Source organism: Ipomoea nil, unplaced genomic scaffold (genome assembly GCF_001879475.1).
Source record: "Ipomoea nil cultivar Tokyo-kokei standard unplaced genomic scaffold, Asagao_1.1 scaffold3394, whole genome shotgun sequence".
Taxonomy (NCBI): Eukaryota; Viridiplantae; Streptophyta; class Magnoliopsida; order Solanales; family Convolvulaceae; genus Ipomoea; species Ipomoea nil.
This window is the reverse complement of record NW_017619822.1, coordinates 1,181,469-1,194,942: the sequence shown is the minus strand read 5'-3', so window position 1 is coordinate 1,194,942 and position 13,474 is coordinate 1,181,469. Positions and strand designations below refer to the sequence as shown.

Genomic DNA, 13,474 nt, shown 5'->3' with positions numbered 1-13,474 from the left:
TAATTGGAATATTTTGGTTTGGTTGCTATAATATCTGTTTGGTTTGAACCAAATTATAGTAATAATTTGTTGGAGAAGAAAAATAAATGAAATATTTATTTTAAATATTTATTTTAAGGGTGAATATGTCCATTTAACATTTTAGGAGGGAAAAGAGTCACTTAAATAATTCAAGGGGAAAAAGTACTATAAGTATATAACTCAGGGAGAAAAAGTGTCATTTTCCCTACTTCAAATTTCCGTGCACGAAAAAATTTACATATGTACGGGTTACGTTGTGCAGTGGTATACTACTACACTGAAATGCAGAGAGCAGTCAATGATTAAATTTTGACAACATACACCTAGTACAAGTCATGGGAATCTAGCTAGGTTTGTGACCCTACTTCATTTACAAAAATAATACTTAGTAGTCTAAAAATCTATTCTCAATTTTTACTCTTACTCAAATTTTATTAGAGGAAAAAAAAAAAGAATGGATAAAATATTGAAAATTTTAGTTAAAATAGTAATTTTGAATGGCTATTTTATAGTACAAAACTACAAATATATGTTGGGTCCACTTCTGATTTGAGTCGGGTCAAAGATGATTCAAGTTCTTCATAGTGAGACGAAGAAATTGATATATTGTACACTTAAAATGGGTAAGTGCTAATTTGGTAGCACTTACGCAGGGTGATAATTAGCACTGTAATTAGCTAATTAAGTTTAGCACTATGGAAGTGCTATTTGTTAGGAGTCTATTATATGATTGTTAGAAATATACAGATCGATACATGTATTATACATGTAATCTAATCTTGATAGCGGAAGCATATGATCGAGCATCTCCAGTCATAGTTGTAATCTCTGTTATATTGCTTGAAGAACGCTAAGGAACTGTGTTTTGTCTACCACTTGATCTCTTGAGAAACTAGATGGTGTAGTTGTAAGGCTGCAACAGGAACAGTGGGAGGACCATGCTTAAATAGCCTACATGCCATCATTATAGGCTAAATAACGGAAACTGTTACTTCCGTTTCAAATCACAACATAATGGCCATAAATGACCTATTAACTTGCACCACTTAATGGTGACATAATGAAAAATGTTAAATACTCCCACTTGGTGCAAGTATTAACTCAAATAAGTAAAAAACTTGAACCATAGAGATAGTTCTATTCCTCTTAATCAGAGTAATAATATCCACTTATGATTACAATGTAACTTCTTCTCTAAGTATCTTCTGTGGTATAAAATTTAATGAATAAACCTTACATTCATTATTGATTATAATTAGTTATCAAAAACTAATTACTACCACAATGACTAAATTTGGCCTAATAAACTAGCACAACTTCATGTGTACAACATTAATGAAAAATGTTACAATTTTTCACTTGGTGCAAGTATTGGCACAACCTTTGTTGAAGATAACAAAATATGAATCATAGTGGTATGTCCTCTAAATTAAAGTGTGAGTAATACCATCTATGCATCATATGCATTTTGATTCTCAACTCAGGTTCTTGGTCCAACCTTAGCGATGTTTCTCAAATAAATATGTGCATAACCATAGGAGAAACCATCCAAATTATATAGAAGTGACAACATAAATGTATGTACAATATAGTCACATAATAAGTTCCATGTACCCTGTATGATTCCTAAAATTCTTATAAGCATGACTTAAGTAGGGATCCAAAACTATTAGCAAAATGCTATATATTGCATGACTAACTCATTATCTTTAATACTATCGATGACAACTAAGTTTTCAAAGTTGACACGTCTGCCACTCCCACCCTCATTAATCTTTAGCCAAAGACAGTAATTGAGTAGTCCATATTCCAACGGCTTAGATAACAAATTTATGAGTCTAAGCCCACAAAATGGAACGTTAAACATACACCTTATAAATAATCTCCAAAACGAAAAAGGAAGCTCAACTTTTATGCCCGAGAGCAATAACGAGGAAAATGTAACTTTATGAAAGAGTAAAAGACATTTTTGGTCCTAGACTTATAGTGACACGGACAATTTAGTCCACCTTAAAAAAATCAGACAATTTGTGGACACTCTTATTGTGACGAGGACAATTTTGGTCCTCCGTCAATATTCCCGTTAGATGCTCCGTTTGAGAGGGGGTAATTGCATCTTTTCAATAACAGACCTCCTTCTTTAGGATCGCCCAGTTCCCTGAACTCTGTACCTAGGAATTGAACTATGGATCTCACCTTGGATTGAGCTCTGGCCTCGGGATATTGAACCATGGATCTCACCCCGGCAAGAGCCTTCTGCAATTTTTCCTCGGTTTGTTTTCTGCCTTCTTTTAGAAAATCAAACTCATCTTCTTGCACGGGTTGGGCTTGAATGCTAGAGGGTCGGTGATTTTTTCTGGTTTAAACCCACGCAGACCACTGCCTTTTCGTCTCCATCGCAAAGTTACCTTCTTCAGTATCCAATAGACCAAATTATCGTTCCATAGTTCTTCATGACTTGATGTCCCCTTACGTGCGCCTTTTTTTCCAATAGGGAAGGCTAAAGGCAAGAAACAACAAGGACACACCAATAGGGAAGGCTAAAGGCAAGAAACAACAAGGAAACAACAATAAAGTTCAAATGCGGCGGGGTCTTCTCGTACGGCGGTGCATCGGAATTCCAGAATACACCAACAGTGTTAACAATATGCACCAACAGTGTAACAAAAACACACCACAATGAAATGCAATAAAACATCACAAAATACACAACAGACCCAAAAAAATACATCATATAACTCACCACCCCCAATGGTGTATTTCAGAACATTGTATGGTGTTTTTACTCACACCTAATGGTGTGTGTTTGGTGATGCGTACCTAATTTGTCTCTATTTTTTGTGGTGTATTTTCCTACGTTGATGGTGTATATTTGTTGAACTATTAATTTCATCATCATCATCATCATCATCATTATTATTATTATTATTATTATTATTATTATTATTATTATTATTATTATTATTATTATTATTATAATATAAAGATTAGTTAACAAGGGCAAAGTTGGAATAATTCAAGGTAATCTAAGATTACCTAAAAAAATAGGGGTAATCACATTACCTTGAAACATTACCGCCACATCAGCTTTCAGGTAATATAACATTACCTGGTAATCTCATGACTTGAACAAAACAAGGTAATATAACATTACCAGACTCAGATGACCTAGGTAATCTAAGATGACCTGAACCAAACATCCCCTTAGGAGATTTAACATCGAAAAATAATTGCTAACATCGCAAACCTTTAAAACATTTTTTCAGAAAAATTTTAAGACTTAATAAAATTAAAAATCCAAAAATCATTAATGTTGAAAAATATAGAAACCAACATTTTCAACTTTAATAAACTGTTATAAAGACATAATTAAAAGCGATTCTTGACTATATTAATGCCATTATTACCGAAAAGAAACATAACGCAAATTGAATGACTAGAAAACGTGTCAAACAACGCATGGTAACAAAAGTAATCAACTCCAACTAACATTACTAATTACCATAACAATAATGGTAAATGCAAATGATTGCAACAATCGCCAAACATCTCAATATATCATCCAAACACGATAATTAGGCACAAAATATAGCAATTTACCTTTTACCATAAATAATGACAATATGCATTAAAGTAAATTTCAGCACAAATTATGATGACAATCTAAAATGAAAAAGATTTTCAAAATAATAATCATGCTCAAATTGATTCATATTAAATTAATAAATAATTACAACCATGTTCCTAATGACATTTGGATAATTGTCCTTAGTTTCACCACTTTTTAAAGTAGATGGACTAAATTTAACATAATAAAGATATAAGGACTAAATTGAACAAAACACTATAGTACAAGGACTTCATAAGTACTTTGACCCATAATTTGCCTACCAAACAAGATAATTAAAATTAAAAAAAAAAAAAAAAGAAAAAAAAAAGAAGGGTTTATGGTAATTCAATTATTGACAATTAGTCCATTGGGCTCTTCATTACCATTTGGATTAAATATCATCCTAATTATTTTACATCAAGATTGATATCCTGTTACGGGTTTATATTAGTGGGCCTAAGTATTGATATGATGGACTAATATATTTGTGACTAAGTATTCAATTTGTCAACGATGTAAAATAATTAGAAATGATATTTATTATTATCTTATCTTAATCAAAATCAAAATCTATAATAAAAACTAATAAGTGTAAATGATGGTTATATCATTCATTTATGTCCGTTTTTTCGTTACATTATTTATACATTATGTTATAAATGTTGTATTATACAATATTTTAGAAAAATATGCCCATACCGTTAAAACTTCTGTTAAATTCTCCACTATTGTTATCGTGCACATGCATCTACCATATATTTTTTTTATCTTCTTTAATAGTAATAATAATAATAATAATAATAATAATAATAATAATAATAATAATAATAATAATAATATACACATTATATATTGGAGTTATATATTAATTATTTTCTAAAATATAAATATCAAATTTATAAAAATATTTTACATTATTATTATTATTATTATTATTATTATTATTAACAATAATACAAATATCTAAAATCTAAATAAATTTAAAATTTTAATATAAAATATTAATATTGGGTACTTATTTTTGTGCATTGCGCATAGAAAATACTAGTTATAAAATAATGAGCTACTAAATTGGATAGGAGTTCTTTAAATTAAGAAAAAAAAAAAAAAAAAAAAACAAAGGATGAAGAAAGTTGCTTGAATTAAGGAGTGAAATACTCCTTTGGCAAACATATATTTTGTCGGTGGGGCATGCATGACGAACCCATATAAATCATGAACATCAAAAGACAACCTTAGAAATATTTCAAGTCAAATTTATCAATACCCAGATTCTTCAAATTCAAAAGGAGAGAAACAAAAAAAAGGTCAAAAGAAAATGTTTGAGTTAATCATAATTTTTACCAAACATCCTGAAATCCTGATTAAGTTCCTCCAACCTAGAAAACATTCACTATTTCACAATCATCGCAATTAGAAGTTAATGCAAAATATGAAATTAGGGGGGAGAAAACAACAAAAAAAATTACAAATCCATAATCCTCCGTTAGTAGTCTTGATGATGACGTCGGCATCACACACAAATCAACGGCTCTTGATCCTTTTGAAGATCACGAGGCGGTGGGTTGTCACCACCGCCACGTCCTGTGCACGTGAGCACTCTGGCCCTCGTGGCTTGGTGCTCCCAGTCGGTGCTCCATACAACATACAACATAAGCCCAGCGCAGCATATTTGGGCCAATAATAAGCCGTGCCAGAGCCCAATAAAGCCCAGCCCAACATAAAAGCCCAGCCCAATAGCCACCGGCATGCCGACGATGTAGAATGCGCCGAGGTTGACATTCGCGGCGGTGGACGGCCGCGCCGACCCTCGTAAAACTCCGCAGCCGATTGTTTGTGGGCAGTTTCCGAGCTCACAAAGGCCTAGTATGGGCAAGGCCGCTGACGTTAGGCGGAGAATGTCGACGTCATGGGTGAAAATACGGGCCCACAAGTTCCTCATGGACGTCGCGAAAGTCATCGCCGATAGGCCTATTAGGGTTGCCAAGAATATGGAGAGGAAAGCCGATAGGCGAGCCTTGTCGGGTCGGTTGGCCCCGAGCTCATTACCGACCCGCGTGGAAACCGCGAACCCGAGCGATGACGGGAAGATATAGAGCAGTGACGTAGTCTGAATCAAGACCCCCATGGATGCCACGGTGGCCGTGGGGTCCACCAGTAGCCCACACAACACTATCATGATCTCGTACCACCACCACTCCAGACACACTGAAACACAGCTGGGCGCGGCGAGGCGAACCAGCGGGGCCCACCCGGTAAAGCACTCCCAGCTCGGCCGCACGTGGAGTCGCCGAGCCCAGACGTAAACACCCAGCGCCGCCAGCGCCACCGCGTTGGAGGTGGCGGAGGCGGTGGCCACCCCCGCCACCCCTAACCGGAGCCGGAAAACGAAAAAATAGTTCGCCAATAAATGGAAAACAGTCCCCGTCAAAGTAGCAAACATGATTGGAAGAGTAATACCTTGAGCCCGAAGGTAAATCCGGATGGGGTGAAAAAACGAATTAGTGAGAAGATCAGGGAGCGAAAACAAAAGATAAGTGTGAGCAAAATGGGTAATGTTTGGGTCTTGGTGCAAATAAAGCAAGATATTAGAAATATTAAGCCAAAGAAATATAATGGGCACACAACAGCAAAGCAAAAAAAGAATGGATCTTTGAAGGGTCAAAGAGAGAAGATGAGGGAGTTGAGCACCAAAAGCCTGGGAACAAAGCGGCTCCATCCCCAAAGCCAACCCAGAAAGCACAGAATACCCAGTAATATTCGCAAACGCGATAGCCAACGAGCCCGCCGCCAGCTCCGTATCGCCAAGCCAGCCCAGAAAAACCATGGAAACCATGGAGCGAATGTACAGAACCAAAGCCGCCAGGGCGATGGGGAAAGCAAGATTCAACAGAGACTTTAATTCCTCAGTAACTTCACTCTTCGCCACTGATTCTTGATTTGGTTTGGGGTTTTCTTGGGGTTTAAGAGCGGTGGGTAAACACCACAGATGGCTTTGTGGTTTGAGATCATTCACACAGATGGCGGTGAGCTTTGGAGGGGGAGTAGTGGTGTTTGGATTGCACATATTATTATTATGTATATATGTGAATTGAACCAAAATGGATCGGAGATAGAATATATATATATAAAATAATGGAAATGTAAGTTTTGATTAGAGTGGCAAATTCCTTCTTCTGCTGGGAGATACTCTCATTAAGAGCACTCTGATCTGCTGAAATAATGGATTGGCTGGTCTGGTTGTGGTTGGTTATAGAGAGTGTGAGAAAGGGCCGGGAGATGCTATATTTATTAATACCAAGGGATACGATGAGGGTTTTCTTTATAAATCTTTTTATTTATTTTAATAATTCTTTAGGCTTTCATTAGATTCAGACCATTTTTTAACCCTGGAATAACATCATAAAAAATCTCACAACATCTTCTTATAATTTAATTAAAGTTATCTCATAATTTTCATTGCAGTTTGTATTTAATGTATAAAAGCATTATATTTTTCGTTACTAACGCTTATTACTACGTCAAAAGTTATACCTAGTAGCGAATGCGCAACTTTATTTCCTTATATACCGCCACACATTTTCGATACGTTGAGTGCTGGACTTTGCCTTTAGGCCTCCGCCCAACACTCTCTTTCCCAACACCAACTAGCTGATACCACTTTTTAGGATCAAACGCTTACCACTATGTCAAAAGTTATACCTAGTAGCGAAAACGCAACTTTATTTCCTTATACAGTCACACATTTTCGATACACGGGGTGCTGGACTTAGCCTTTATAGGCCTCCGTCCAACACTCTCTCCTTCCCAACACCAACTAGTTAATACCACTTTTTAAGATCAAGCGCTTACCGCTATGTCAAAAATTATAGCTACCAGCGAAGGCACAACTCTATAGCTAGTAGTGAAAGTAAGAGAAAGTCTATGAAAAATTTGTTTTTTTTTTTTATTTATTTATTTGAAGGGTGTTAAACCAAATCACATATATCATGTAATCAAGGTTATTACAGTGCTTGGAGAGTTAGAGCTAATTAATAATAATCTGAGACTTCTGTTTTATAAAAAAAAAATGATTTTGATGTTGTGAGTTATTATTTTACTTTAATCTGTTCTGTTAAAAAGTATTTGTTGTTATATATAGTAAAAGAAGTTTTCATGGGATATAGTTTAAATAAGTTTGTGGTAGAGAAGAGTGTCAGAATGTGATGATTTCCAACATATGTGTGCAAGATTTTGAGAGGGTGACTCTTTTTCGACAGGTTTGTTTTTGGTGAATTTTCTTGGAGCTAGGAGGACCCCTGCACTCAATTTGGACCAATTATAAAACCGTACTATCAAACATCAAAAAGTTTCGAATCTCAAATTACAAATTCATGTTTTATTAAAGCCATTATGGTTATATCCAATAGTAGTGCTTTCATGTCAAATTGATCTAAATATCGATTTTTGGTTAAGCATCTTAAACAACTAGAAAAACCTAGTCCAAATTACTTCAAATTAAACAAAGTTAAGAGCAAGAATAACTAAACTTTGCCCATTTCATTTTGCCGAGTTTAGAGTGGAATTAATCTTGAACTAGCATAAAATGGCCTGAATGAATTTGAATTGAAACAGTTTGGTGACCACATAATTATAATTTTATATATATTTACGAAGTATCATTATTAATAAGTATAACTTGTAATATTGAAATATATAGTACTCCTTCCGTCAAATTTTATGTGTCTGGTTCAGTTAATGAGGCTTAATTGAAGTTATTTTTAATTCAATTTTTCATAATATTGAGTTCAGAATTAGTATACAAAATTTATATATTTGGAAATTACACTAAAAACGCTATTAAACACAAAAAATTAAATTTAAAAATGAGTAAAAAATATTAAAGAAAATAAATAAATAAAAAGTTGATTTGACCAATAAATAGTAAGTAGGACAGATAAAATAGGACAGGGGAGTATTCTTTTTTGAAATAAAAAAAATTACCCACACCCTATTTAATCTTTTGTTACAAGCAAAAGAAAATTTGTTTAAAGACCTTTCCATGGGCGCCTACAATAATCATGTTGAAGTTACTTTAGGATGGGAAAAGTTATCCCAATATTTATCTTTTCCTCTTTTATGTATATTTAATTTTTTTTTTTTTTTTACCTTTTCCAGATACATTAACTCAAGCCGTAAAACATTATAGTTATTAACATATATAATAACTACCTCATCAAGCACATATGGTTACGTCGTTGTCGTGTTTGCGAAGAGCGTGCGTCACAACTAGAACAATTGACAATCATTATTATATTAATTATAAGAGATAATATCTAAAATAATTTAGCGAGTACATTATAATTTTGAAATTTTTTATCAATTATTAATTCAGCTAAAATGTTTATCCATTATGTAAAAATTTACTCAATTTAGTTCTCGATGTAGGTAACAAAACTGGTTGCCTTCTCCGACTACTGGAGAAGACATATGAAACCAGTTGGTGTTCCTTCTCCGACAACTGGAGAAAGCGGCCAACTAATCGCTTTCTCCCGCAAAGGAGATGGTGACCCATCTGGTCACCTTCTCCAGCGAAGGAGAAAGCATACCAAACCAAATGATCTGCCTTCTCCTTCGCCGGAGAAGGCAACCGAACAACACCGACGACCGTTTCGCTGGTGGTTTTTGTCGAAATATGGTCGGAATCTCGCCGAAACCCTAGTAACCTGTAATTATATATATAGGCCACCAACGGCTTTGGGCTTCAATGCTCTAAAATAATATATTTAATGACTTAATTACAACCTTTGAAAGTTTAAGGGCCTAATTGACTTTTTGAGTAATGTTCAGGGGTCTATTTGACAATTTTCCCTAATAATCTACTATACTAATAAGAACCCCTAAAGTTAGGCTTATAATGTGTAGAAAAAATGTCCGTCAAATTATTAAATAAAATGAATGGTTCAGATTGTTCAGATTTTAATTTTTCCTTAAGATTTTCAAATTTACCCTTAATTATATGATTCCAATAAAAAAGGGCTTAGGTTCGAACTCCATCCCAATCAAAGTTGGCATAATTAAGTTCCTCACTCTATTTTACTTTTATTAAATTAAATAAATTAGTAGCTACAACAAAAAATAATACATATGTATTTTTTAAATTTAGAATTATGTGTCTACAATGCATTTATTCAAACAAAATTATTCATTATCAATAAATTAAATAAGAGAAATTATTCATTTTGCATTGAAAAGATACCAAGACTACAACAATGCTGCAATCAATTTGGCAAACATGGAAAATGAAGAAATTTCAAAATAGCCACCGTTGATTCATTCATTGATCCTGTATGTAAAATACTTATTGTGCATTTATTAAATATATTAGAACTAATAAATTTTTAATTTATTTCATTTTCTAGACTCAACCTGCTTAGATTACATGCAAAACCAACATTAATCTTCACAACAAAATACTTGCTATATATGATGTAGTCACTCTTTAAAAAAAGGTTTATGCACAAAATGGAAAACAATTTAACTCCAAGGTTAGTATCAATTCAATAAAAAAATTTTTAAAAAACACACACACAAAATCAAGTAATACACTCATTCCTACTAATTCTAAAAATATGAACTTGAAAATGAACATGTGCAAAACTGATATGGAAACTATTGATGAAACTGCACACGTTGCATCATCAGTATTCAGACTACCTGTAGAGTTATTGTTGTTACTATCAAGTAAACAAGTTATGAAAATAGAACAAGAGGTACTATTCATGAACCTTATACAAATATAATAAATATTAATATTTTATTCAATACTTCCACATGAAACATGGAGAGGAAAAACTACCACTGCAAAATATTAACATGCGCTTGCAAGATCAAGAGTTCATAGTATAACTAAGATCCAGTTATATACACAGCAAGAAGAATTCACAGCTTCCTACACCATAATCTCATTGCATGACACTGTCATCTGTACTACCATCAGTAATCTAAGTGCGAATAACACACTACCAACAAGAAAGAAGAGGACAAATAGTGAAGATGAAGACAATGACAATGCTACTCAAAAGAGAATTAAGAATATATACGAAAATTCAAACCCAAAGTAGTTTTTATTTAGACTATCGTTTTTAGACTAAGTATTTTGATTATCGATTTTACAAAGTTGTAAACATTTATTTTAATGACAATTATAATGAATCTCCTATATTATCTTGCATTCATACATTTTGAGTTACATATTTAAATAAACAAATTTGACATTCAATTACCTATATATGAACTTCTCCTATATAATCATTGATATACTTTCAAATACTTATTTAAATATAAACATTAGGCATTAACCCATTTGCGCAATGCGCGTGTAATAATAATAATAATAATAATAATAATAATAATAATAATAATAATAATAATAATAATAATAATAATAATAATAATAATATTAATAATACTAATAATAATAATAACAATAATAACAACAACAACAATAATAATAATAATAATAATAATAATAATTAATAATAATAATATTATTACACTCAATTTCCCGCTCAATTTCTAAAAAATCTCTCTTCCTAATAAAATATATTAATTTCTACTTTCCATTTGTACAATAATTCTGAGTTAAAATTCTATTCTAATATTATAAAATAGTGTAATACAATCTATACTATATATAAAAACACAATCCTTAAATTTTAACTTCCCGCCTAATTCCTAAATAATCTCTCTTCCTAATAAAATATATTGATTTCTACTTTCCCATTTGTACAATAATTCTGCGTTAAAATTCTATTCTAATATTATAAAATAGTGTAATACAATCTATACTATCTATAATATATATATATATATATATATATATATATATATATATATATATATATATATATATATATATATATATAAACAAAATCCTGGAATTTTAACTTCCCGCTCAATTCCTAAAAAATCGTACAATAATTCTGCGTTAAAATTTTATTCTAATATTATAAAATAGTGTAATACAATCTATACTATATATAAAAATAAAATCCTAGAATTTTAACTTCGTGCCCAATTCCTAAAAAATCCCCCTTCCTAATAAAATATATTGATTTCTACTTTTCCATTCGTACAATAATTCTGCGTTAAAATTCTATTCTAATATTATAAAATAGTGTAATACAATCTATACTATATATAAAAACAAAATCCTGGAATTTTAACTTCTCGCTCAATTCCTAAAAAATCTCTCTTCCTAATAAAATATAATAATTTCTACTTTCCTATTCGTACAATAATTCTGCGTTAAAATCCTATTCTAATATTATAAAATAGTGTAATACAATCTATACTTCTATACTATATATAAAAACAAAATCCTGGAATTTTAACTTCCCGCTCAATTCCTAAAAATATCCCCTCCTAATAAAATATATTGATTTCTACTTTCCCATTCATACAATAATTCTGCGTTAAAATTCTATTCTAATATTATAAAATAGTGTAATACAATCTATACTATATATAAAAACAAAATCCTGGAATTTTAACTTCCAGCTCAATTCCTAAAAAATCTCTCTTCCTAATAAAATATATTAATATCACCCAACCCCTCCCCTAACCTTTCCGCATCAACTATAATAGGTATGCCCCTACTCTTTACCTCCTGCACTACAATCAAAGCAGTCTCATGTAGCCTTCCATCTAAGTAGACAATATTTACTCCAAGCGCTGAAGACAATTTTGATTTGGGTATGTAGACCCTCAGATATCATTGGTGGATATCTTGGAGTGAAAATGCACGTGCGAGTTTTTTTTTTTTGGTTGACAACAATGACATATGTGAATGGTGAGTTTCCTCCTTTGGACACCACCATAAAAGATGTATCAACACCATCCCTTTCAAGCTCATCAAGTATTCTTTCGCCATGCGAGTCATCAGCAACCTTAGATATGATCCTTGGATTAAGACCAAGACGAATTTTATCATCCGGGTTTTATCAAAGCATTGCCAGTGTTACCACCTCCTTGAATCTCAAAGTTGGTGCTCCGAATTTTATCATCCGGGTTGGGGAATGAAGCTACAGCAGCCATGAAGTCAACACCGGCCATTCCAACACCTCAGACAATGCGATTTTTTGGGAGCGGCGGATTCCACATTTTCAGCTTGAAACTTCAATGAATTTCAGGTAGAATAACAGAGTAGAGTTTTTGAGGTTGTGCACCAAGTAGTTGTGTTCAGAGAGAGAGAGAGAGAGAGAGAGAGAGAGAGAGAAAGAGATGGGAAGGATAGTTGTGGTCAATATGGAAGGGAGGACTTACAGGTGCAAATTCTACATCACGCCATCTACAACTACAACTGCTATTTACCATAGGAGGGTTCGCCGACCTGCTGCCCTCTCTGCTTCGCCGGAACCAAAAACCACTGGTGAAGGCCCCAACCTCGCCGGATCTGTTGCTGCACCGCCAGATCTACCTTACTGGTCCGTCGCCGGAAGGAGTTACTGCCTCGTATGCTCGCCGCCGTACCCACAACTCGCCGGAGAAGAACCTCGCTACTACTCACTACCGACGGTTACTACTTAGCCACCAAGTCTCGCCATCTCGCCTCACAGGAGTCACAACAGCGCTGGTCTAAATAAGATTAGAAGAATAAGACATAAAAAGACAGAAAAGCCCTTCTAATTCACGGTCAACAAACGACTTCATTGACGGAGGATCAAAACTGTCCAACAACCAATAACAGTGTCTACTAAGTGGCAATTTTTAATATGGAGGATGAAAAGTGTCAATGCCTCAATAAGTCTAGGACAAAAAATGGCATTAACTCCGGAATACAATACAAGAATATTTAATTAT

At 33.3% G+C, this 13,474-nt stretch overlaps 1 protein-coding gene and 1 long non-coding RNA gene across 2 annotated transcripts in view; one reads left to right on the top strand and one right to left on the bottom strand.

The window, feature by feature from the left end:
• Positions 1-2,234: 2,234 nt before the first annotated feature.
• Positions 2,235-13,474, top strand: part of LOC109171081 — a 28,333-nt gene continuing 17,093 nt past the window's right edge. Inside the window, exon 1 of the long non-coding RNA XR_002052532.1 lies at positions 2,235-2,367. This is a non-coding gene — a long non-coding RNA (uncharacterized LOC109171081). The remainder of the gene's footprint in view (positions 2,368-13,474) is intronic.
• On the bottom strand, positions 4,942-6,761 carry LOC109171080 (protein DETOXIFICATION 51-like). Its single transcript, XM_019320213.1, has one exon. It carries the CDS (start codon positions 6,696-6,698, stop codon positions 5,145-5,147), a length of 1,554 nt encoding a protein of 517 aa, XP_019175758.1. The 5' UTR covers positions 6,699-6,761; the 3' UTR covers positions 4,942-5,144.

What these genes read in the sequence shown, in the direction of transcription:
- LOC109171080 (XM_019320213.1), bottom strand. Translation starts at nt 6,698, where the DNA reads ATGTGCAATCCAAACACCACTACTCCCCCTCCAAAGCTCACCGCCATC.